Source organism: Podarcis liolepis, assembly GCF_965112155.1.
Source record: "Podarcis liolepis genome assembly, chromosome: 1".
Taxonomy (NCBI): Eukaryota; Metazoa; Chordata; class Lepidosauria; order Squamata; family Lacertidae; genus Podarcis; species Podarcis liolepis.
The window spans coordinates 10,449,581-10,475,949 of NC_139554.1; the positions used below are offsets into that span (position 1 = coordinate 10,449,581).

General features: G+C 45.1%; 1 protein-coding gene and 1 long non-coding RNA gene across 12 annotated transcripts in view; one reads left to right on the forward strand and one right to left on the reverse strand.

Annotated features, from left to right (window-relative positions):
• PPP2R5E (protein phosphatase 2 regulatory subunit B'epsilon) overlaps positions 1-23,381 on the reverse strand; it is a 90,970-nt gene extending 67,589 nt beyond the window's left edge. For 2 of the 11 annotated variants that reach the window (XM_083518758.1, XM_083518753.1), the window contains exons 1-2: positions 7,151-7,982; positions 4,291-4,451 (exon numbers count right to left, since the gene is read on the reverse strand). In XM_083518758.1, the coding sequence (XP_083374884.1) occupies positions 4,291-4,447 (157 nt within the window). In that variant the 5' untranslated portion in view covers positions 4,448-4,451; positions 7,151-7,982. Of the gene's footprint in view, positions 1-4,290; positions 4,455-6,888; positions 7,113-7,150; positions 8,023-20,319; positions 20,423-23,265 lie in introns of those variants that run through there. The other 9 variants (XM_083518751.1, XM_083518748.1, XM_083518756.1 and 6 more) reach the window with 9 other exon arrangements.
• LOC310685815 lies at positions 8,111-12,595 on the forward strand. The gene is made up of 2 exons (XR_014515555.1): positions 8,111-10,552; positions 12,157-12,595. It is a non-coding gene; the product is annotated as an uncharacterized lncRNA (long non-coding RNA).
• Positions 23,382-26,369: the final 2,988 nt, after the last annotated feature.

Sequence of the window (26,369 nt, forward strand, 5' to 3'; positions counted from 1 at the left end):
TGTGCAATGTAGTGCTGGTATCAAGAAATCTGAAACATTTTCTCAGTCCTGTAACTGTATAATGAGTTCCTCCATTACAGGCATGTGAAAAATTATACACCACATGAAACTCAGTATTCCTATTACATGACCAAAGAATAATATTCTAAATAGAACAAAGGCCAACCACAGACAATGTGCTCTTCATATACATTGCAAGCTTGAAGGCTGATGTGACCACATTCTGCTTATTTTCCAATTATTTTATCAACCAGTTCATCTTCTGTGGATTTATTTATTTAAAAAAGTATTCTCAGAAACGTATACATTACACGGATATTTAAGTTTACCATTTCAGACTACAAGTTTCTTCCAATAATAATAATTAAGAGCTCCATTGTTTTGTACTAAATATGAGGAGACATTAAATTATGTCCACCTGCTTGCACAATGGGACTTCTAGCTCTCATCTCCCTGCTGTAGCCCCTCAAATATGCTCAGAAATTGCTCCAGAGTAGGGCTGGGCGATGTTAGGTTTTCAACAATGTGATGTATCACCAGCAAAACATTGCAGTTTGGCGATAAACCGCCATGTTGAAACAAGCTGCATTGGCCCCAGTAGGCAGTGCACTGGGAGAAACTGGCTCAGTTCTCAGGCGGGACCTGAGGCGCTTTCAGCCCAGCATCTGGAGGGCTGAAAGCGAGATGGGGGCTGCTCAGCTGGGGAGCATGAGAGATCCCCAGCTGAGAGATCCCCGACCCTGCTCCTGCTTGCCTAGAAGAGTTACCTCGAGTTGAGAACTTTGCCCCACGATGAGAACGGAAATTGTGTGCTGGCAGCACAGCAGCAGCATGAGGGTCCCATTAGCGAGGGCACACCTCTAGTTAAGAACAGTTTCAGGTTAAGAACGGACCTCTGGAACGAATTAAGTTCGTAACTAGAGGTACCACTGTAGTAGGAGTGAGATGGGGCAGCTTTCTCCTTCCTTCCCAGCTGAGAGAGCCCCATCCTGCTCCTCCTTGCATGGGAGCAGGAGCTGGATCAGGGCTGCTTAGCTGAGGAAGTGGAGGCTCCTTCACACTTTTCCATTGAGGGGTGTGTGGCTCCGCTCCCCTCAAGGGAAAAGTTCAAAGGAGCCCCCACCTCAGTATCAGAGCCCCTACACCACCTGAAGGCAATCAGGCAGAAAAGGGGCTGGGGTCGGGGAAGGTGGAGGCAGCCCAGCACCTGCATCTGAGAGCCCCTGCACCCCTCTGATGTCTGTAAAGGTTTGAGAAGCTAGTCAATTGAGCATGGTCAAATTTCCCACAATGTCAATAATGTTTTATGTAGATGGGCAGCCAACTTTTTAAATTGTATCATGGTGCCTTCCAATAACTAATGCTGTGTATTTCTTGTTGCCCAGCCCTACGTAGTACACATGAACTCCACAGTTATGAGAAGGAATCTCCTGGCCAGTACTATATCCATGTTTTAAAACCATTGCCTTTACATACATGCTATCCCTGAAGTTCCAAGCAAAATCTGAAAGTAATTATTTGATCTCTTATACATCACAGACATAAATTTATATCTGCACAATGAGAGATCATAGATCTGTCAGTCATATCATCCATTGCAAGCAGAAGGACCCAGTTCAATTTCTGTCAACTACAGCAAGCTATAAATAATAGCCGATTTAAAATATTGTTTCCCCTATTCATAATAACTAAACAATCTGGGTTTTTGTAATTGGAACTAACATCTCCCTTTGAACTGTAGTTCAACTAGCCTAAAACTTTAACACATTTAACCACCATTTGATCTGTGAATTGCCAAAGTTTTTATAACCACCTAACGGCCAAGTCAACCTCCCTGTGATCATACACTTTCAATGTTGTCACATACCATGCAAAATGCAACTGAAGTTGCAGACCCATAAGCTTTGAAAAGATTCTATTAATATTGAAATGCAACACTGATTTGTTTACCAAAATGCCACACAGGCCGTCAAAAATATTTGGAAAGTCAGGTAATTCAACACACTGAAGAACATTTTTGTTTTGGTAGAACAGTGCTGGCTGATGATGGACTCAGATTATTAGGAAATTATGGAACTGAAAACTCAAGTTTTTGTGTCAGATTCTTGATGAGAATTTTTAGAAAGGAGCATCAGTCTGGATGGAATCTGGAGTCGTGGCCAAGCACTTCTTGTATCAGGTGCTGAGGAGCTTTTATTCAGGAGCCCTGCAGGAACAGGAACCAATTCCTCTGGCCCTTGTGCCACTATAGCTGCTTGTCACTCAAGAAACCTCGTTACAGTATTTCAGATCAGGCTGACAGGCACTGCTGAGTTTGAGAGTCAGGTAATACAGGAGAGCCAATCCCACTCCAATTCCTGCTCTCCATTTTTTTAATTATTAATTTGCATTATATAGCTCTAAAGCCTACCCTGCACAAACTTAGTCTGGGCAACTCATTTCTGAGAATGAACATGATCAACATTCTATGTCCCTGTTCTTGGCCTCCCACAACTATTTCCCATCGGATACCTGGCCTATTTAGCCAAGCCATATCCTCCCTTGCCCATATGAACTCTTGCCTTAACTTTCGAGTTACTGGTACCTGACATTTTTAAGAAATCAAGTGTCATGTGTCTAACACAGTAGCTCTTCACAAGGTGAATCAATGAATGACCACAATGGAGAAGATGAGTACTCAAGTTCACTTTGTCAACCATACTCAAAAACATACAAGGTGTATTTAACTTGTCATGTGCTTCCCAACTTCACTCATTGTTAATCTACTTTCAGAGGAAGAAGAGGGAAGCCCGCTTGGTTTTATTAGGCCTCGGGCAAGCTAAATGGCATTAGCCAAGATTACATGTTCTGCAAGCTCCTCTACCCTATGTGAGGTTTGTTTAAATGTAGCTAAGTATAGCATGACCAAGCTTCTGTCACCCAGTCCCTCTTAATGCAGCCTGGCCTGAAGGTTCACAACAAAGTTTGCCTGGACAAGGCCTCACGTCAGTCACATGGAATATGTTCATCTGTCCTTCATAAAGCCTGCTCTGGCACATGCTTGACAAATTCCACTTGCTATTCAAATAAAACAGGGTTTTTATTTTATTTTATTACATTTATAGCTAGCCTTTCTTCCATCATTGCACCCAAGGCAGCCCAAACCCATGTTTGTTAAATTCCTGAGTATTCCATACCTTGCTAATTGCAAGTTGACTAAGTGCAAGGAACAGAAAATATAAGCAGCTGCAGAACAAAACAAAGTTGGCAGCTCCAAAATTAAACATTTCATACTACAGTACAAGTTACTAGAATTATCTGTTAGTAAACACAGCGTCTGTTTTCCATGTTTGCACACTTTTGGTAGGCTGAAAAGATCCAACAATAAAAATGAGAAAGGTAGAGAATATATACAAAAGCTTCCCTGATTTTTCAATGGTCCAGATTCCTAATGAAACTGCAGAAATTGTCAAAGCTTAAATGCTGCAGAAAATAATCAGGCTGTGTGATCAACCACTAAACTCCCAGCACATGCACTGTCTGCTAATATTGCAACTACATTATGATAAACAGAACTGGCAATCAGTTATTCAACATAAGCATCAATAGAATTTACACATACATTACACACCTATAGAGCAGTTAAATAGTTCACTGTAATCCAGTGTGAACTTTCTTTCTGCATAAAGGTAGGTAGCCGTGTTGGCCTGCTGTAGTCGAAACAAAATAAAAAAATTCCTTCCAGTAGCACCTGAGACCAACTAAGTTTGTTATTGGTATGAGCTTTCGTGTGCATGCACAAGATTAGGTGGTGGGATTAGGGGGTTTTAACTCTTTGCCTCCCTGTTCCCAATCCAGATTGGGCCTACTGTACCTGCATGGTGTGGGGCACACACCTCCCATTGGAGCAAGTGGGGGCCCACTGCCAAGAAAACAGCAAGCAGCAGAGGGCCCAGTCCAGATCTGAACCCCAGCAGGAGGGGTCAGGCCAAAGGTTGACACCCCATTCCCTCTGTGGCAGGATCCCAGTTGGATCAGGCCTCTCACTCCCACACTTGACCTTTAGCAACTGGCTGGGCGTCTTTTTAAACTCATAGATGATGTCTAAGTTTGTTATTGGTATGAGCTTTCGTGTGCATGCACATGAAAGTTCATACCAATAACAAACTTAGTTGGTCTCTAAGGTGCTACCAGAAGGAATTCTTTTATTTTGTTTTCTTTCTGCAAACAGCAACTATTATCTGACTCTTCCACAACTTATTTATAATTAAAACATTGTTTTCCAACTGATGAAGATTGGTAGAGCCTTACCTTTTAGCAGAGGCAGTGGAGTTAACTCTATAGGCTTGCCCTGAGACCGAAACTGGGAGGAACTTTGCGACCTCTTCTGCCTGGCTTTTCTGACGGACTTCCGAGAAAATCCGTCTACTTTATCCACTGATGGAGGAGTGGTTGGTGCTGAGGACATATCCCTACTGAAAGGAACAAAGATCTTTAAGAATTTTTCCAATAAATATTACACACAAACTTCACTGCCCCTTAAAGATCATACTAGCAAGAAATCTGTCTCTAACTGCAGAGTTTAGTTTGGGAAACTGACTTAGAGGGCAATCCAATTTGTCCATTGGTCCATCCAGTCCTAGTATGACAAGATACATGCAATGAGAATCTCACAATAATAAAGAGTCCAGTGCAATGAGCATACAGTGGTGCCCCGCAAGACGAATGCCTCGCAAGACGGAAAACCCGCTAGACGAAAGGGTTTTCCGTTTTTGAGCTGCTTCGCAAGACGAATTTCCCTATGGGCTTGCTTCGCAAGACGAAAACGTCTTGCGAGTGTTCCGTTTTTTTTCCGCTCCCCCCCTTTTTTCTAAGCCGCTAATAGCCTTTTAGCCGCTAAGCCTTTAATAGCCGCTAATCCGCTAATAGCGCTAATCCGCTAATAGGGTTGCTTCGCAAGACAAAAAAAACGAAGAGACTCGCGGAACGGATTATTTTTGTCTTGCGAGGCACCACTGTACATATATGCAGCTGCACCAGTCTTTATTTTTCTCATTTTTGCTCCAATTCACTTTTTTTCTTTTTGATGATATTTTTAAGTTCTCCTTCATGCATCATAGCAATTATGCAAGCAATACACGGAAAGCAAATTCACAACATCTTTAAATGGGTAGCATGAACTCTATTAGGAATCGTTTCTGGAAATAAATAATGAGCCTTTCAGTCCTTATTGCATAAATACAATATTCCAGATACCCCTAAATTAATCTGATGATATTTTATACTTCATTTAAGTATTTACATGTAATGAAAGTTATGTAATGGCAATGTGAGTCTGACACCGAGTTCAGTTAGTCAAAGATGTATCATGTCCATTACCTATGGTGCTAACCTGCAATTCCCTTTTTCTTTTGCTTCCCATTTCTTGAGTCTCTGAAATTGGGGGAAGTGCTAGGAGTGTTGTAGTCCAATTCCTTGCCCTAAGCCAGGAAACCCTAAAACTAATGAACCCCTGTGAACCCACAACCTCACTAAGTAGATCAATTTTTTAAAATTACATCACCTTCTCCTTACATGTAAGGAAACACAAGATATTGCCATTATGGATTATTTAAACATGTCATATTATATTCTTTTAAAATAATAAAGTTTTTTACTTATGATTTACTATTTTAAAATAGCAGCAAACATAATAGCAAGATCTCATACTGCAAATAGTGGGCACTGAAATCAACACAGGACACATTACTGGTCAATGGGACTATGCTATACACACAAGACCTTTGCAATTATAAAATATCATTGAATATTGATTTAAATGTTTATTGCCCTGTGTCAGTCCAAAAGTTGAACTTTCATATATGAGAGTTCCATGTTGATTTTTAAGATGACCAGTGCTGTGTAAAAAGCACAGGGGGTGTGTGTGTACAACAACTACAGTACTCTCAACCTCTACAAGGAATCACAAGCCCTTGTCACTCAGCAGTGAGAGCAGCTTTATCTACAACAATCCATACTTTTATCAACTTATCGTTCTCATGGCCGTTGCGGCATTGTTATCCTGAATAACACAGCTTGCTCGTAAAAGATTAATGATACTGTGTTATTATGGTTATCAATTTAAATATGAAAAATTAAAATATTAAATATACCATGAAGATGTAAGGCCACAGTTTTCCAAACTGAAGATGTATAAAACTAGCCTGTAAGCCATATTTGAGAGAAGCTCCACACAAACAACAAGGATGTTATTGGTCCTCAGGTGGGAACCCGAAACTCAAAAAAACACCCCTGCACTCACAGCCCAATGCAAAGCATGCTTACTCAGAGGGAAACCTGGCTCTCACTCTTGAATAAGCATGCAAAGGCTGGTGGTGCTGCACTCTGAGGTTTCCGGGCCTGCTAGGCAGGGGTTTATCCTAGCATTGTCAACAACCCTTTAGGACTACGTCTCCATCTCTCCTGGAATATTTTCGCGGCGTCTCAAAATGGAACGGCTAACCGTATTAATGGACAAGCCCTCAAGCAGATCCTTTCGACGGCGGGATCATTGTGTCAGCAAGAAGCTTTTGGCGGCCCTTCTCGGCTGTAAATTTAGCAACGCCCCCCCCCCCTTTCCCGCTTCGTTAAGGGTCTAATTCCAACCCGACGAGCCCCGGCGACAGTCGGCAGGCAACGCGGGGCGCGGAAGAGGACAAGATCTCTTTCGGATCTCCCTCCCCGCGGCGGGCGGCTGCTTCCTTGGACATAATCACGCAGAAATACTGTAGATCTTATTTATTTGTGTTTGCGCGCCCGCGGGGGGGGGCGGTGTTATTAATATCCCAGCGTGGCCTTCCCTTCCCCTCCCCACCGCCCGCTTTCCCTTCTCACCCCCTTGGGCCAGCGCAGGCTTAAGCCGGGGATTACCGTTATTATTTTTAAGCGAGGGGGGCGGCGGGGAGGCGGCGTTTGGGCGCCTGCGGAGCAACCGGCTGTCAGAGGCAATGCGGGGAGGAAACACCGGCGGGCAGAGAGGGACGGAAGCGACCCCCTCGGTGACACCGGGTGACCGGAGGGGGGGGGAGACACCTCGTCCCGGCGGATCGGGGGCGATCCCCTCGCGCCTTCCCTTCAACGCTCCCAACACGCGCGGCCGGGCGGTTGCTCTCTCTCTCTCTCTGGAAGTTACCTTGAACCCTCCCGGCAGAGAATCCAGAGACGAGGAGGAGAAAAAAGGAGCAGCAGCAGCAGGAGGAGCAAGGCCCCGATCCCCGGCGGAGGCGGCGAGGGCGAGCCGGCCCGGCGCGCGTGTGCCTGCGCCTCTCTCTGGCCGCGGCGCGGTTCCTGCCGCAGGAGCAGCGGCAGCCTGGTAGGCCTCGGCGGCCTCCCCCAGCGCAGGGCGGCGTTGGCGGCTTCGGGAATCAGCGGCGGCGGCTTCTCCTCGTCTTTCCCTCCGGTCCCATGCGCTGCCGCCCTCGGCCCGCTCCCGCCCTCCTTTCCCCCCAACGACACGGCGGCGGCCGCCCGAGAGGCCTCCTCCTCCTCCTCCTGCTGCGGTTGTAGCCGAGGCGGCGGCGGCTTCTCTCACATTCCCGGCGAGGCGGCCTCGGGGAAGGAGGGCGAGCGCGGCCCGAGCTGCCTTCGTTCGGGGTGCGGCGAGGAGGAGGAGGAGGAGGAGGGAGGAGAAGCGGCGGCGGGCGCTGCTCTTGCCGCTGCTGCTGCGGAAGGTTTTCTCGAGCGGCCTCTTTCCCTTTCTCCCCGCCTTCTGTCGCTGCGGCTGCGGCAGCTCTCCCTCGTCCCTATTGTCAGTCAGTCAGTCAGTCACTGAGCTCCGGCCATGGCCCTCTCCCGTCTCTCTCTCTCAAATACACACACACACACACGCTCGCTCGCGCCCTCTCCCGCTTTCTCCGGCGCGCGCACGCGCTCTCGCTCTCTCTCTCACACACACATACACCGTCAGTCAGTCAGTCAGCCGAGCCAGCCGTTCAGGCCCCCGCTCGCAGCCGAACATGCTGGGACCCTCGAGGCCCCGCCTCGCGCCCACGCCCCTCGGGAGGATGGCGGGGGAGGGGGAGGAGGAGGAGGAGCCGAGGCTGGGCGTGCGCGTGCCGACACCGTTGACGTCCGCCGCCGCCAGAACGTCCGACGCGAAGCCTCATTGGGCCGGAAGCAAGTCGGTTCCTCCTCCTCCGGCCCCTTCCCCCCACCCCGGCTTCGTATCGCCTCAAGTGGCAGCAGCGGCAAGAGGACAAGGCCGCGGCGGGAGGCGAGTGGTACGGGCGTTTTCTGTCAGGGAAGGGAGAGCGGCGGGCTCGCGGGGAGAGGCGAGGGTGGGTGGGTTGGTTCTCCCCGCCCCCCCTTCTCCCCCGGAGTCCCGCGGTCCTCTTGCTTCCCGCCACGGCCGGCGGCTGCGGTCTCCTGAGGGAAGCGGGGTGCTGCGCGCCGGCCGCCGGGCCTTAGCGAGGGGTCAGCTTCCGTTTGGGCTCTGGAAATTAAGGGACTTGGGGGGGGGTGCGGGGATATATTTTTTCTGGGAAGGCTGAGGTAAGTATTCACACGTGACGCATTTCTCGACGCGTGGAGGAAGAAGCGGAAGCTCGCTGGCCGTGGCCCGTGTCGCCTTTTCGCGGATGCCGCGCGCGCGCGCGCTGATCCAGGGATCGCCCCTTTTCTCTGCGAGGCGGATTTTGTTATTATTTTGCGGAGCAGCTGCCTGGCTTGTGAGGAAAGAGGAAGAGACGTTTCTGAGAGAGAACCCACAAAGCAAACCCCGCGATCCTTCCTGAGGTGCGATCCTGTGCCTACCTGCCTGGAAGCAGAAGCCTGGGGCGGAGACGTCTGAGGAGCCCAGCAGCAAGGAAGCCCCTGGAGCCTGTGAGGGCTTGGCGCCTATCTGGGTGCTGCTTCCAGGCCGGGAGAGGCAGCAGGAGAATGGCAGCTTGGACATCAGAGAACGAGAAGAAGTTGCATGCTCTTCTGCCCTGCCCAAATAACTTTTGGCCGTTTCTTTGCCTAAAAGAAGCTTGTTTAGTAGGCATGGGTTAGTGTTCCAGGTGCAGTGATGCGCCAGCTGTGACAGATTGCAGGATGCAGCATGGTCTTGCCTTGCCTCTTCCTTTGGCCAGTCAGTATACATGCCCTCGGAATTTGTCCTCACTGGGGTGGTGTCCTGACTACATATAGGGATTCGTATGATGAAATACTCCACATCCAAAAGTATTTCCTTTGTGTAAGGAAATTAGCTTGCCAAGGAGAAGACACCGTCCTAGCTTCTGTGTAAGGTTTCCACATGGAGGGAGGGAGTGATGGTGCTGGTTTTTGTATGGAGAAGTGTTGCAACATATGAAAAACCCCACCCAAAATTCCAGGCCAGCCATGCCACTTCATTGCTTAAGAAAGAATTAAGGCTCACATCTGGGGCCCAATGAGTTAATGATGGAGACAGTCAGTGCAATTTTTCTAGAAAAAGAGGTGCTAGCGCTCACCAAGAAATTCTCCTTTGTTCTCTTAGAATGGCGATGGCACCTACTTGAGAGGTTCCAGAGCTGAGTTCAGGTGAGCTCTGACTGAAAAAAAGCCCTGGGGACAGCCATGTTTGTTTGCCCTATATGAAGTTGGGGGTTGCAAAAGGTGTTTGAAGGAAATAAGACTGGAGAACGGCTGTAGCTCTTATGATAGAGCTTTTGAAGTTTCATAGTTCCCAATAAGTAGTGTAACCATGTACAGATTGCACTTCCCTTGCCAATGACGAATCCTTTTAAAATAAAATGATCTTACAATACAGCAGTATTTCAGACCATGCTATATTGCCATTATAATTGCAAAGAAAGGAAAGCTGCAAAATGTTGGCAAGGAGCTCATTCTACTAGCCAGAAAAGTAGTTATACAAATGGTTATGAAATTGAATGGAGGACCTATTTTGAAGAGGATTGCACTGAATAACAATTCCCCTCAGCACCTTGTTGATGAGGTAGCCCATGATGTTCAAATAACTGTGACTTCAACAGTTTAATTTCCTATCCAGCTGGGCAAGTCAGTGTTTGGAAATTGTACTAGCCTTTTGACTTATGTAAGGTATTGCGGTACCAGCAAAAGGTGCACATTCAGTGTGTTTCCTTTTGCCAAATTATTTAAAGCTGACTTGAAGGCTGAGGCGATCTTCCTGTGCTTGGAGTATTTTGAGAAATACGACAATCCACATGTAACATTGCAGTAGTTGCTTCCAGTGGGACACCAACAGTGATTGGCAAGTACTGTACTCCCCAGCAAATAAAGAACTTTATTTTTGAACTAAATATCATGTTAATGTTTCTTGTTTGCAGTTGCCTGCTGTCCAGATCTTTGTCTCTGAGGAGTAAATTTGCCATTTCCATCTTGGACATTCTCCATCATTTTGAGCCCCTCCAAAGCCTAGAGCACTTTTGGAGCTCCAGGTGACTAGGAATCACACCATTGCGCTGTCATCCCCTGTAGTTCTTGATCATGGAGCCTACTCTGGAACCACCACAGAGATACAGATGGTGGGCTGTACACAGCTCTGGTGTAGAACCAGTTCTCATGATTGGTAATGCTCAAGGATGTGGACAAAGTACTTGAATCAGTCGGGGGACCGCTTCCCTTCTGGATCTTTGCCCCCATGCCTGATAAAAACTAGCAGGCAGAGGATAGCATGCTGGGCTAGGGAGGTGGTTAATGTCTCCCTGCGAGACAGGGTGGTCCCTGCCTGCTTGAAGGAGGCAGTGGTAAGACCACTCCTTAAGCAGCCTTCCCTGGATTTAGAAAATCTTAAGTAATTAACCAGCCAGTTGCCAATCTCCTCTTGGTAAGGTTCTTGATTGCATCATCGCAGATCAGGTTCAGGCACTCTTGGAGGAAACTGATTTTCTAGATCCATTTCAATTGGGGTATAGGTCTGGTTTGGGCACAGAAACTCCTTTGGTCACCCTGTATGATGACCTCTGTCAGGAGAGGGGGGAAATGTGTCCCTGTTAATTCTCAACCTCTCAGTGGCTTTCAATGCCACAGACCATAGTATCCTTCTGGAGCAGCTGTATGAGTTGGGATAGGTGGGTGGCACTGCTTTTCAGTGGTCAGATAGTCTATTCCAGAGGTTGATACTTATATCATGTTCTTCGGCCCTGTGGAGCCTTCATTGTGGGGTTTCTCAGGGTTCAAATTTATCCCGTATGCTAGTTAACATTAACATGAAACCACTGAGTTGGGTCATCCAGTGTTTTGGAGTTTGTTGTCAGCGATATGCTGATGACACACAGCTCTACTTCTCCTTTACATGGGTGTGCTGGACCGTTTTTTATTAGATTGTATGAGAGTCAACAAATTGAAGCTCACTGAGGCACAGTTAGTGGGTAGTTTCCTATACCAAATGGATGGGCAGTTGCCTTCTCTTGATGGGGTTACACTCCTTCTGGAGGAGTGGGTACATAGCTTGTGGGTGCTCCTGGATCCCTTGCTATCATTTGAGGCTCAGGTGGCCTTTTGCAATGTTAAGTGAAAATAATAGTAAAAATTTCACCCAGCTGCTTCTGCATACAAAAGTACAGTGACTCTCAAAGGAAGATAGTTTACAAAGACTAGCCAATTCAGCTGTAGAACCTCTGAAATATGTGGAACCATCACTGGGTAATGAGTTGTTGCACTATAAAGATCATGTCTTATTTTGCAAATTTAATGAAATACAAAAAAGCCTGCAAAGGAAAGGCATTACTACCATTCAAACTCAAACTATAATACCACTATTTCACAAACTTGCTGCACCTGTAATGGGGAGCTGAGAATAGTACTTCAGACAATGACCTATTGATCTATACAACACACCTTTCCTGAATTGCAGGGGGTGGACTAGATAACCCTCAAGGGCCCTTCCAACTACAGTGGTACCTCAGGATGCAAACGGGTTCCGTTCCGGAGCCCTGTTCGCATCCCGAAGCGAACATAACCCGTGTCTGCGCGTGCGCGGGTCACGCTTCGGCACTTCTGCGCATGCGTGTGACGTCATTTTGATGGTCTGCGCATGCGCGTGGTGAAACCCGGAAGTAACGCGCTCCGTTTCTTTCGGGTTGCCGAGGAACACAACCCAAAAATGCTTAACCCAAAGCATATTCGTCCCGGGGTATGACTGTATATGCTTCCAATATTTTAAGGTTTTTTGTTTTGAATACTTTGAAATTACAGAATGCAGTTTTCTGATTGGATTAGGATGTCTCTCTGCTGTACTTGCAAACAGGAAGTGCAAATGTGGAGCCTAACCTACAGCAGGAATTCATCTAAATGAGCATGAATTTTGAGGCAAAAACACTTTTCAGTGGTTGCTAGAGCAGTGAGAACTGCTGTCAAATACCCAAACCACTGCAAGCATATTCAGGTCCATACAGAGTTAAAGCTGGATTCATATATATTTGTGCTCTTCTGAACAAACAGAGAAATGAGCTGAACATTAAGGAACCGTGATACCTACAGCCAAATATTCGTGTACTTGCTGAAGCTCATTAGAAAAGATTAAAAAGTATGTATTGTTGTTATTTGCACTTTTTCACTATATATATAATGGTTCATAGTAATAGTGATTGATTGATTGATTGATTGATTGATTAATAAATGTTGGTTATATATTGATATTTCTTCACTTGCCTTCATTTACATTCCTAAGAATTTGGTTTGGGATCAGCAACAGCTTTATAAGCTCATCAAGGGCTTAGTGGATGTTGGGAAACCCTGGTGTAGACAAGACTAGATGGACTAAAAGTGTAACTCAATGTAGAACAGCTGCTTATGTTCATCCTAACAAATAAACATACACACACCTTACCTTGCTGTGCCCCATCACTTCAGACACTTTTCTCATTGCCTGGCTGACATCTGGCATTGCAACCAGACCAGAAGAAAAGTGCCTGAAATAACAGAACACAGAGAGATAAGCTATAGTAGGACTCTGCTTCCTCACATCTGTATGCACCTTTTCTAAAAATTATACACCATATCCCACCCATCCTTTTTTGTTTACGTGAGCATAGCAAATAAGAATAATAAAATATTGCCGCCCCTTCATTAGATTCAAGTTGGACACCCAATAATAAAGGGTGTTTTATCTCAATGGTATATCTGATAGCAAAGAGATTATGTTGAAGGATACCGTGCTACCAGCTTCTATCATGTGACATGCAAATGTCTGACCTTGAAGCAAATGGAATATTAATTTGTAAAAAGCACAGTAAGTATAACACATTTGAAAATATTTAGCTTCCTTTTTCGTGTAGCTTATTTTAAATATTTGGTTATAGTGTGGAAAACCTCATTGAGAAACTAGATATAATTATATGCTGATCAGCATGTGATATGCTGAGTTGCACAATATTTTTCTATAGAATTATTGATTTGATTGCTTTATATTTATAAAGTATGTTACCTGGAGGAAAGCAGTTATATCTCAACACTTTTAATTGCCTACCATGCTCACAATGATACGAATAAATATTATTAAAGGTTGCCGTCTTAAGCACACTTGATAGTGAATAAGGCCCGTTGAGCTGGATGGGGCTTAAGAGTAAACACACTTAAGTACTGCGTTGAAAGGGGTGGGCTTTTCCACCCTTTTAATGCATATTTGTGCTAAGGAGGTGGCATTTAACATAGAGCATGGTGATACGATTTTATGAATGTGATGTTAAAAGTTGGCGTTGACCATTTTTGCTCAGATCACTTATACAGCTATTGCTGTTAGATTCTATAGACTCTGCATCTAATAAAGTGTACTCTGGTCCACAGAAGCTCATACAATAATAAATTAGTTGGTCTTTTACCATCTAACTTGATGCTTTAAACTAAAGCATCAAGGGTGAGGCCTTGAACCATCGGCTGGGTGAGGACTGCAGGGCCTGCTCCCTTCCAGGGCCTTTTCCAACTGGCCCAGGGAGCGTGGCCCCGGCCCTCTCTCCCAGCTATAAAGGGACTCCTGCTACCATCGGCTGTGGTGAGGACTGCTCCAGGTGACTGCAAGGACTGCAGGGCCTGCTCCCTTCTAGGGCCTTTTCCAACTGGCCCAGGGGGCGTGGCCCAGGCCCTTATTTGGAACAAACTTTTGGGGAAGTTGGGAAGTGTTCTGCGATTGCTTCCCTGTTCCAAGTGGTTAATGTGTTTTAAAATGTCCAATGTCCTCAAGCAGTCGGTGGCAATTTAAATTTGTATTTCTTTTTTCCTTTGTTGGGGGTGGGTGGGTGGGATGGCTATTTGGTTGGGGATTAATTTTAGTATAATTGTTCTGTTTTTGTTTTTTGTTGTTTTATTGGTTCTGTATAGTTTGTGTTTTGTTTTTAAGGGGCAGGATCAGGGCTGCCTGGGAGTGGTGCCCCAGCCAACACGATAGCTGGGACAAGTTCCACAGGGGGGGAAGCACTGGGACATCCGATCTCGGTGATCGTGGGCAGGAGGAGGAGTTACGCTAAGACCAGACCATGTCATTACCAAGGAGGCAGGTTTAGTCGTTGTTTGAGGACTATCCCTGCCTCTGGGTCTGGCCTTGACCAGATGGATACTGGAATCAACAGGGGAAACCCACATGACCTGAAGATGTTGCTGTGTAATGCCAGGTCAATTATGAATAAAACCACTGCCATCCACCACCTGATTGTGGGTGGTGGATTTGACCTGGCATGTGTGACAGAGACCTGGTTGGAGGAAGCAGATGGGCCTGTCCTTGCCGCTGCTTGCCCACCAGGTTTCTCTTACGCACAGCAACCCAGGTCATGTGGGCGGGGAGGGGGGGTTGCAGTGATTTCTAGGAAGTCATTAGCTTGCATCAGGCGTCCTACTGGGAAGACCCAGTTTTCTGAGTGCATGTTCTGGAAGTTGGGCAATAGGAGCAGTACAGGATTCCTTTTGGTGTACCGACCTCCCCACTGCACCAGGATTCCCTGTCCGAGCTGCTTCAGGTCGTGGCGGATGTTCTCCTGGAGACACCTAGTTTGGTTGTTCTAGGGGATTTTAACATCCACGCCGACACGACCTTACAAGGGGCCGCTCGGGACTTCGTGGAAAGCATGGCCTCCATGGGGCTGTCCCTGAATAAGTTGGGCCCAACTCATAGTCATGGACATGTCTTAGACCTGGTATTCACCTCTAGTGACGTGGGTGATCTGACACTAAGTAAAAGTGAAACTAAAGAAGTGCCATGGTCAGATCACTTCCTGGTGCAACTGGACTTCTCAGTGTCCCTTCCCCTCTGCAGGGAGGTGGGACCAATTCGGATGGTCCGCCCCCGCCATTTAATGGATCCAAATGGTTTCCAGAGAGTGGTAGGGGATGCTTTATCCCATGTTGATGGCCTTTCAGCTGATTCCCTGGTGGCCCGCTGGAATGCGGAGTTAACCAGGGCTATCGACTGTCTGGCTCTGAAGCGCCCTCTCCGATTGCATGGAGCCCGGACAGCCCCGTGGTTTTCTTCGGAGCTGAGGGCGATGAAACAATCGCTGAGACGGCTAGAGCGTCGGTGGCAGAAAACTCACTCCGAATCTGACACAGGTTAGAGCTCAACGTCAAGCCTACCAAGTGGCGATAGCAACGGCGAAGAAGACTTTCTTCACCGCCTCTATTTCATCTGCAGAAAATAGTAGCAGGAGACTCTTTCAGGTGGTCCACAATTTAACGGAACCACCTTTACCACCGGGGCCTTGTAAAGACTCAAAGATCTCCTGCAACGATTTTGCAAAGTTTTTTGCAGATATAATCACTCATATTCGGAAGGAGCTAGACACCACCATGGGAGCAGGGCTGGGGCGGGAGAGTGCTAGAGCCCTGTCTGGTCAAGTTGCATGGAATCCATTTCAATCCGTTACCCCTGAGGATGTGGACAGGCTGCTTGGACGCGTGAAATCAACCACCTGTCTCCTTGATCCTTGCCCATCCTGGCTAATAAAAGCAACCCGGGAAGGGCTGGGCGATGGGCTCTGCGGGGTGGTGAATGCTTCCCTCTTTGAGGGAACATTCCCAGATCCGCTGAAAGAGGTGGTCATTAAACCGCTTCTTAAAAAACCATCTTTAGACCCGGCCAGTATGGCCAACTATCGCCCAGTCTCAAATCTTCCATTCTTGGGCAAGGTGATTGAGCGTGTGGTTGCTGAACAACTCCAGGCACGCCTGGAGGATGCGGACCATTTGGATCCCTTCCAATCGGGGTTCAGGCCTCATCATGGGACTGAAACTGCCTTGGTCGCATTGGTTGATGATCTCCGGCGAGCTAGGGGCAAAGGTGAGAGTTGTTTCCTGGTTCTGCTGGACCTCTCAGCGGCCTTTGATACAATCGACCATAACATCCTTCTGGACCGTCTAGAGGTGTTGGAACCTGGGGGCACTATTATACAGTGGTTTTGCTCCTTCCTCCTGGGCCATGTTCAGAAAGTGGTGGTGAGGGATGAGTGTTCAGACCCTTGGGCCCTCACTTGTGGGGTGCCTCAGGGTTCCGTCCTCTCCCCCATGCTTTTTAACATCTATATGAAGCCGCTGGGAGAGATCATCAGGGGGTTTGGACTGGGTGTCCATCAATATGCAGATGATACCCAGCTCTACCTCTCTTTCAGATCAGAACCAGTGAAGGCAGTGAAGGTCCTGTGTGAGTGCCTGGAGGCGGTTGGAGGATGGATGGCGGCTAATGGATTGAAGTTGAATCCTGACAAGACAGAAGTACTGTTTTGGGGGGACAGGGGGCGGGCTGGTGTGGAGGACTCCCTAGTCCTGAATAGGGTAACTGTGCCCCTGAAGGACCAGGTGCGCAGCCTGGGAGTCATTTTGGACTCACAGCTGTCCATGGAGGCGCAGGTCAATTCTTAAGAAGACATCTTAAGGCAACCCTGTTCAGAGAAGTTTTTAATGTATGATATTTTAGTGTTTTTTGGTTTCTATGGAAGCTGCCCAGAGTGGCTGGGAAAACCCAGCCAGATGGGCGGGGTACAAATAATAAATTATTATTATTATTAAAGCATCAAATATGGCTAGTTCTCTGGGCTTAGGTGGTGACCCTTAATCATTTTCTCTAAAACGTTCCCTGTAACTTTTTTTCCAGACTATTACAATTTAAGAGATTTGAGCACTGGAAGCTATGCAGTAATTAAGGTGGTTCTTGTTTTCAGTCATTTTAAATATGCCACCTTTATTTATGTGTGTATGACTATGAATGGTATTATAAAGCACCCAAGATTGTGAAACACTGCAATTAAAGTGGAGCACAACTGCTTTCCAAGAAACTGTGTGTGTGTGTGTGTGTGTGTGTGTGTGTGTAGTGGCTTGAATATCTTTTGACTATTTAATACATAATGATATCTGTGTTTGCTGATAGAAATTACAGTTGCTCTTGGCTTTCAACATTCAGTGATATTCTGCTAAAAGCCACTAGAGATGGCTTTTACAAAATACAGATAAACTGTTGAAAGAATGAACACCTGACAACTGTAGTGTTTGGGACATACTGTTCTGGCTAAGAATCCCTGCCCAGCAACACTGTGTGAGGCAGATTTCAGTTGAAGATAGTACATGTTAAGTAAAGATGAAGATAGAATTCCTCAGAGGACCTGTCAGTGTGGAGTAGGCAAGTCAGAAAACTCGAAGACAGCAGCTACTCCTCCCAGCTGTCAAAGCCAGAAATTCTAAGATAATTTGCATAATTCCTTCCTGTTGGAGCAAGTGGGAGGAGTAATCTCCAGGATACAATTATCAGCTGATGGAAATGCATTATTAGTGGCAATTATTTTCCCAATACTGCTTTGGAGTATATTTAAATTGGGGGGGGGGAATCTTACATTTTAGGTCTATAATAATCTCATAATTTAGGATTGTTTTGTCAATAATTGTTCAGTCACATTCCCCTCTGTAGAAAACAATAAATTTACTAACTTCATATATAGGCTGATGAAGTCTGAATAAGTGGTGACTGGAAAAGAAAACTTGGGAGTCGTGGGGTGGCACAGGGGAAAAGTAACCCTTGTTTGCTGGAGGTGAACAGCAAATCCTTTGGTAGGTTCCAAAGCATAGTATAAAAGCATATGATGCAGCTGAAGCTAGGCAGGTCTGTGTCTGGCCAGTTCTTGAATGGGGAGAACCCCATGTAATTACTGTATTTTTCGCCCCATAAGGCGCACCTGACCATAAGACGCACCTATTTTTTAGAGGGGGAATGCAAGGGAAAAGCTTAAGGGAGTGCTGAGCAGAGCCTGTATGCATCCCAGGCTCTGCTCAGCTCTCCCTTTCACGAGCCGCGAGGAGCCTGTGTGTGGCACTTGCAGGCTTTTCCCCAAGGAGGGAGAAGGGCAGCTCCACGCGGCTCTTTAAAGGGAGCGCGGCTCTTGGGGGCTTTTCTGCGAGGTGGCGGAAGGGACAGAGCTGTGCGCAGCCTGGGAGTCATTTTGGACTCACAGCTGTCCATGGAGGCGCAGGTCAATTCTGTATCCAGGGCTGCTGTCTACCAACTCCACCTGGTACGCAGGCTGAGACCCTACCTGCCTGTGGACTGTCTTGCCAGAGTGGTGCATGCTCTAGTTATCTCCCGCTTGGACTACTGCAATGCGCTCTACGTGGGGCTACCTTTGAAGGCTCTTTAAAGGGAGCGTGGCTCTTGGGGGCTTTTCTGCTGTGCGCTCTGTCCCTTCCCCCACCTCCCGCAAAAGCCAGGGATAGCCCCGCGAAGCCTCCACAGGGCACAGGGATGAAGGCTCCCCGTGCCCTGTGGAGGCTTCACGCGGCTAAGCCAGAAGCTAGAACAGCTAGAGGGAGTGCTCCACAGTGCTCAGCAGCCTGCATTCGCTCCATAAGGCACACACACATTTCCCCTTACTTTTTAGGAGGGGAAAAGTGTGTCTTATAGAGCGAAAAATACAGTATATCATCTTGAGAGTGGGAAAGGGATGGGACATAGCAACCAACTAAAATAAAGGGCTGAAATGCCTTCAGTTGTGTCCTGCTTGTTACTTCCTAACTGGCCACTGTTGGCAGCAGTGTTGACCCCTGGCTCAAATCCAGCAAGGAGTTTCTTGTGGTCTTATCATTCTGTCCTCGAAGTCCCAAGTGTCATTGCAATCCTCAGTCCATTTTCTGACACATTTTTCCTCTCGGAGGATCATGCAGCTACACTATTTTTGGCAGCTAGCTGAAAATAACTTCCGCTGGCATCGAGAAGGTAGTGGTAATTTGGAAAATTCAGGGGAACTTTAAAAAAGTGATTAAGGGGCTGGAAAGGAACTGAGAATGTTTTCATCTAAAAAGAGGTGGCATGTGCACTTTATTAAAAATAAAGCATGTAAAAAAGGGGGTGACACTTGTTTATCCACAACATAAGAAGTAGTGGGGTTAAACTAGAAAGGGGAAGCTTCCAAACTATAAGGCCTGCTTGTCCAAAGAGCAAGCCATCCAGAAAAAGCTCAAGAAGAATCTGTTAGGAATGAATTCATGTGATCCTGGGATTGCAGCCACAATGAATTTACTGTGCTATTATTCACAATATGTCTAAAAGTATATGTGGAATGAAAGAGTTTTATAATAGAACCAAAAGGGCACCAAGGGTTCTGGTGTTGACGTAGTTCAATTCACCATTATCACTTCTAGTTCATATTTAAGGTTTCTGTGAATTCAAACATCACAACAAAGGATGCTTAGCCAAGATTTGATGTAGGGTTGCCACCAACAACTTACCTGTCTGAATTTTCGCTGTTTGAAATATAGCAACCCTATTTGATGTAGTATATGCATTGGCAAATCAGTTTATAGTAAGCCAGTAAACCAGAGTTAAAAACCATATTTTGAATTGAGCTTGTAAATAATGATTTTACAAAATCTGGTTTGGCATGCTGTCTGAACTGGCAAATAATTGATACAGTAGTTGCTTTGGTTGTTGACCCATAGAGGCACCAGTGACCTCATGAATTTACAATGCTAGGTGCTTACAGGATGGAAAATTAAAGTAGGAATGCAGCTCTAAAACCATGGTTTGTATGCTGGAAGTTCAAAACATAGTTTCAGTTCTATACTATGATTAGCACAAACTATGGTTTGCTATGTCTCAACTGAACTGCTGGTGACTGCGTTTTTATGTATCACAGAAGCAAAATTACCCTGAGCAAACTCAACTTATGCTTTTAGAAGATATACAAACATGACTAGTTTTGCCAGTATGCGTATGGGAATGGGCAAGAGAACTTGCATTCCAAGGAAAGCATGAAAAATGGGCACATCATCCACTTTCCATGCAACTGCTTGTGCATTTGACCCACAGTTCCTGATCTAAATTTTTTTAAGTGGAACGGATTTCCTTAACTGGAGCAGTATGAGGAGTTGCAGCAGTGTTGAAATTAGACTTACATTGTACTTTTTCTTCCAATCAGCAAACTTGCTCCTAGCTTCCTTTTCTTATTGGTCGGCTTTCCTTTTCTTTCTTGGACATTTCCCATGAATTCTTGCTTCTCTGTATTTTTGAGAAAGGTCAGAATGTCTTTAACTATGTAATGTAACTAATGTACACCTCATGGCCATATTTGCAAACAGCAGCAGCTTAAGTGTTGCAATTGTATGCTTAATTTACATCTGGGTTTATATAAAAATAATTGTGATAATGTATAATGGCTTTTCTATATCCTGAGGCATCTTAGTCCTCTTGAATTAGAAAGTCATTCTCTGAGAAGACCCACTGAATTTGAGGGATCTCAGTTAATCATGACTTATGTCCATTGAATTCAGTTGGTCTACTCAAGAGTATGATGCAGCTCATTGTTGTCTTCTGCTGATATGACTGTGAAGCTGCATGACTACCCTTTAGCATAGACAGTCCCACTGAATATATTTGAAGAAGAATAGCTGTCCCATTAATAGATCTTTTGGAAATGCCCTTGTTCAAACTTCAAGAAATTGCAAGCACTCATGTTTCAGTTATGATCATTTAGAGGGATCTTTAAGATATTTGTCAAGATAATTCCTTTAAAAAAAAATAATTGAGAGGGATTGGAGTGCCTACCAATCAAAATATCTCAAGCTGAGTCTATATGTGCCTTGCCAGCATCTACTTGTGTTTTCTGGGATTTGTGACCTCATTTGTGACATATCTTCTGTGTCATATAGAATAAAAGCTCACAAAACTCTACAAAGCCCTTAATACTTTTATCCATGGTGTTGAATTCACAATCAGGAAAGCAAAAGGGGGGGCCTTTCCCCACAAAAGTATATTCATGGGAATATGGTGCAGCTTCTAATCAATTTTTATGTAAGATTGGCACAGGGTGAAATCTTTAGTGAACTTGAAAATGGAAGAGAGATATTCATCACTTAAGTGTTCATTTGCAAGTCCAGTTCTTAGAATACAGTCATAAGTGTTCTGCATGTATGCTCCTAATGTCTGAGCCAACTGCTTATTTCTACCAGTAGGTATGTGGTCAATATCTCATCTAAGACTACTTTAAGGTTTTTGCAGGAATTGGGACTTCCCTTCCTATTTTTTAATGTTTGGGCCAGTTATGCATTTCATTTTGGTTTAATATTTCATTTATTGAGATCATTTCTGTACTGATTTACATTTTTTGAAGAAAAAATAGCCAATGCTTTTCTGTGCCGCTTTGCTTCTGTGGTTGAAGCACTGTATGTGGGAGATCTACAGTTAATTAAGGAAATAGGGGTGCCCCACAGGTGTCTGGGAAGAGGATGCCCCCAACCTTAATGGCCCGATGGAGACTGGCCAAAGGTGGAAGTGAGGCCAGCTCCTTACCTTGGAGGCAGCAGTGGGCACTGCTGGGGCTACATGGCAGAAAGGCTCTGCTTCAGCACCGGGTACTTGGCTCCCAGGCAGGCCTTGCACGCAGCAAGCAGAAGAAAGGCCAGCGCAGTGACTGCCTGCCCGGCCTCCCACTAATCTGTCCATTCCTAACAGCAAGGGTTAGTGTCCTGGCTGGCTGGGCTCCTCATCCATTTGCTTGCTAACTCAGCTGAGGCCACCTCAGCTCCTGGCAACCAGCACCCCTTGGCCAGCCCCAGAGGCACCATTTGCCTGGGGAGGTTGTAATAATAATAATAATAATAATAATAATAATAATAATAATAATAATAATAATAAATTTTATTTATATCCCGCCCTCCCCAGCCGAAGCTGGGCTCAGGGCGGCTAACAACAATCAAAATAGTCCAACATTCTAAAACATTCATTATAAAATTAATTAAATCAAATTAAAATCAAATTAATGGCAACCATCAAGCAAAATTTTGTGCAGATAATAATAATAGTAGTAGTAGTAATAAATTATTATTATTATTATTATTAATAATAATAATAATAATACCCAGCCCATCTGGCTGGATTTCCCCAGCCACTCTGGGCGGCTTCCAACCAAGTACTAAAACACAGTGGTCTGTTAAACATTAAAAGCTTCCCTAAACAGGGCTGCCTTCAGATGTCTTATAAATGTCATGTAGTTGTTTATCTCTCTGACATCTGGTGGGAGGGCGTTCCACAGGACAGGTGCCACTACCGAGAAAGCCCTCTGCCTGGTTCCCTGTAACTTGGCTTCTCGCAGGGAGGGAACCGCCAGAAGGCCCTTGGCACTAGACCTCAGTGTCTGGACAGAATGATGGAAGTGGAGACGCTCCTTCAGCTATACTGCACCAGGGCTGCCGCAACAGACAGCCGCACAAGCCTTTGGGAGGCAGAGATGTGAGAGGGCATAAGGAGGGAGGGGAGGAAAGAGGGGCAGAGGCCAGTTAGTTGCCCGCGGCACCCCTGACCACCATTCAAGGCACCCCAGGGTGCCACGGCACACTGGTTGAAAACACACTGAAATAAGCCTTTAATGTGAAGTGAATACACAGTTGCCACTGCTAAAAGAATCGTGGAGTTTGAGGCCAGACCCAGCATCAATCTGCTTTCGGTTAGAAACTGGTGGAGAAAAAAAATGCCTTTCTGAAGTAAAACAACCGCACTTTTATACACAACCATGTTTAAGAAAACTCTGGTGGCCTGGGTTGTTTGTTTGTTTTTTTGTTTGTTGCTTGTTTGCTGAAAAGCAGCAGGAGGGAGCAGTTCTCAGCTGAGAAGCAACTGGCAGCAAAAATATAATCAAACCGTCGCTTCCGCTCTGCAAAATCACTAGCGTCCAGAATTGCTTTTCGGCAAAGGACTGGGCTGTCATTTCATTCAGTTGCATATCTTGCCTCGTGTGTCTCTTGTCTTGTCATTTTGCTCCTGCTTCCTCTTGTTGCATTTCATTCATTCCTTGCTTATTCCCTTTTGGCTCACTTTTCCGTTCCTCACCCTTTCCCAACACTCACTCTCTGCTCATTTTCCTCCCTTCCCCTTGTTTCCTGCTCTTCTCCGTGATGCTTTCTTCAGAATGCTTTCTCTTCTGTCCCAACTGTCATCGCCAACTGCTTCAGAATACACCTGAGTCCAGAGTTCTGCCCTTTCCTGCCTCCCTCCCTCCAACGTGTGAGATAGCCACCTCCCTAAAGGTTCCTTTTGAGTTCAAAAATTGACGGAAGATGTCCTGCTTACTCGTCATTCGCTGTGCTTTCTTATTACTTCCGTTCTGGGAGTTGAACTGAAATACAGCCACTGTGCTGAATTATTATTTTCACTTGAGCTGGAATCACAAGCATAAAAAGTAAAATTTTGCCCTGTCCATTGAACCTGAATCCACTCCCCGTGGAGGGCTTAACGGCCTGTCAACCAGATTTTGACCTGCCATGGTGCCACTAAACTCCTGTGAAAAGGATTGGAAAAATTCCAGAAATTGTCAGCTGCCTAAAATGTTGCTTTGGTGCCAAATTTCCATCCTTCAACAGGACTTGTACTTAAAAAAACAACAACAACAAACTGGAAAGCCTTATTCTGACAACTAAAAATCTGCAGCATTTTATGCCCACTTTTGCAACAGAAAAATTCTGGGATAAGGCAGACTTAATGGTTCTTATTGATATTATTTGAGTCTACCATAAGAGACCCTTGCCTTCATAAGGTAGCCTGTATGTTTTGTAATGTGTACCAGTCACTCCTACAGTCTTCAAAATGCCAAATGCTGTGTAGTGGCATGATGGCATTAAGAACACTGCGCCTCCAACAGCTAATTGCATGCGTTAATTTAAGAATGGCACTTCCTATATTCAAAGCTATTCAGTGCCTGTTGGATTGTTAATAGATTTTGATGAGGCATATAAAGAAATGTCACTGACAAGTTGGAATAAGTTTTCATTAAGCTACATGTTCATATTTCCCACCCCTTTCATTTTTAAAGAGAAATGCACTGTTATTATTATGTTAAAAAGTATAACTGACTGCAATTAATCACAATAGTTTTACACTTCTGTTGTGGCCAAACTGAATTAACAAGTTCTAAATCTGTCCAGCCCTGTCTTTATTGCCTTTAGATAGTGCCATCTGATGTAGGGGTGGTATTGAATTATACTCAAAGCAAAAATAAATGCAAATGGGGTTAGGTTTGTTAATTTCAGTTACTCAGTTTCTGAGTACAACTTAGTTGAATGCCACCCTAGGAGACTGGGGTTTTGAATCTCGATACTTAATCCTGCCTGTAGCATATTGGGTGGCCTTTAGGATAATAAAAAAAAAGCACCTCCCTGATTGATTTTGTTTTATCTGTAGCACTGAGGTGATCACCCAACCCAAAAAGCACAGTTGAGTTCATGAATATATGCAAACTCTCACAATGGTTATTGTTTTGTGGCCTTCATTTGAAAAATGCATTGCTACAACTACTTTTGGAAGAGAACACCATTTATGTGTAGCTAGGTTTTAGGTGATATTTTCAGAGTGAATTATTCATAAAATATCCTGTACTTTTTATTGTATATGTTGGCTTCATAGCTAAAGTTATGGTATATGATCCGGTTATCTAAAATGGTAAGATCCAGTCACTTAAATTCTTAATGGCACAGACACTTTGTTTACTTAATCCATTTTTAAACCACCCTTCATCAATTAAGTTCCTAAATTCAATAAAACAATAGCATTCAATATCACTGAGTTGGAAAGAACCCAAGGGCCATCTAGTCCAACGCTTTGCAATGCAGGAATCTCATCTAAAGCATCCATGACAGATGGATATTGATACCTTCTATATATCTATATCTATATCATCTATCTATCTATCTATCTAGCTAGCTAGCTATCTATGAAGCAACTTAAACATAAAATCTACATCACAAAAAACCTTAAGATTAGTTTTGTGGGAGATCCCACTTCCTCTAGTGAGAATTGTTGTATTCAGTTATTTCAGACTGAGCAGGAACCTAGACGGTTAATCACTGAATTATGAGTGCATCACTAAGAATATTGCCATCTAATGACCATGACTGCAGCTATTGCTAGAGTATGTAACATCTCCAGCAGGCATTGTGCATGGGTTTTGGTTTTGGTTGTCATTGCATGGATTTTGTATTATGAACCAATTTGCAACAGTTGTGGTGCCCGGAACACTCATGTAGATGATTTTAGGTGATGGACAAAATATGGTCACATTGTGCATTCAGTGAGAATGATGCTGACTGTAAACATTGGAGAGGGGAAGGAAATAGTCTTTCTTCTCTCCAGCCTACAGGATTTGCACATTTATTTATTATTACATTTATATCCACCTTGCCTCCATGTGGTTTCTCCCCCTCCCCATTGTATTCTCACAACCACCCAGTGAGGTAGGTCAGGCTGAAAAACAGCTGTTGTCCCAAGGTTGTCCGATGAGCTTTGTGTCTGAGTGGGAATTTCCACCCTGGACTTGCAATTCTTAGTCCAACACTAGTGGTGAAGGGGGGTCATCTCTGCTGAGAATGTTGCCTGTATCATAATAGCTAACTCTTCACAAATCAAAAGCGCCCATAGAATCTCATTCTTCCTGGATAATTTGTGAGCTGTTTCTTACGTAACACACAGGCATGCAGTGAGAACAGGTAGGGCTAGAAAGAAGAGGCTGAATGAGCTTGTGATTTTGACCCGGGCTGTTTTGCAAAGCCACTTTAAATATTTGCAAAACCCACAACGAAACTATTTGCAGGCCTGCATAGTTTATGCATAACTCGGCATGTTACAAGCAAACTTCATGTTACTATGTACAGATCTTGTAGGGATTTAGGGGATCTTAACAGGACTAGCACTGCCGACTTTTTGTTTCCTTATTTCCCTAGAAAACCGCTAGGGCTTACACGCTGTAACGGGTGGTAAAACATTGTGGTTGCTGAACTTGGAACGTAGGGTGGTGTTAGACAAGGGAGTGGAGCGAATCAGACAGACTTGGAAGAAGTAGCTGGCCTAACTCACAAGGCTTCCTTTCTGATGTATGGAGGGTGTTAAGAACTGGACACATACAACATCTCTCTGATTTCAGTGGGTGGCTAACCTGTGGCCTTCCAGCTATCGTTGGACT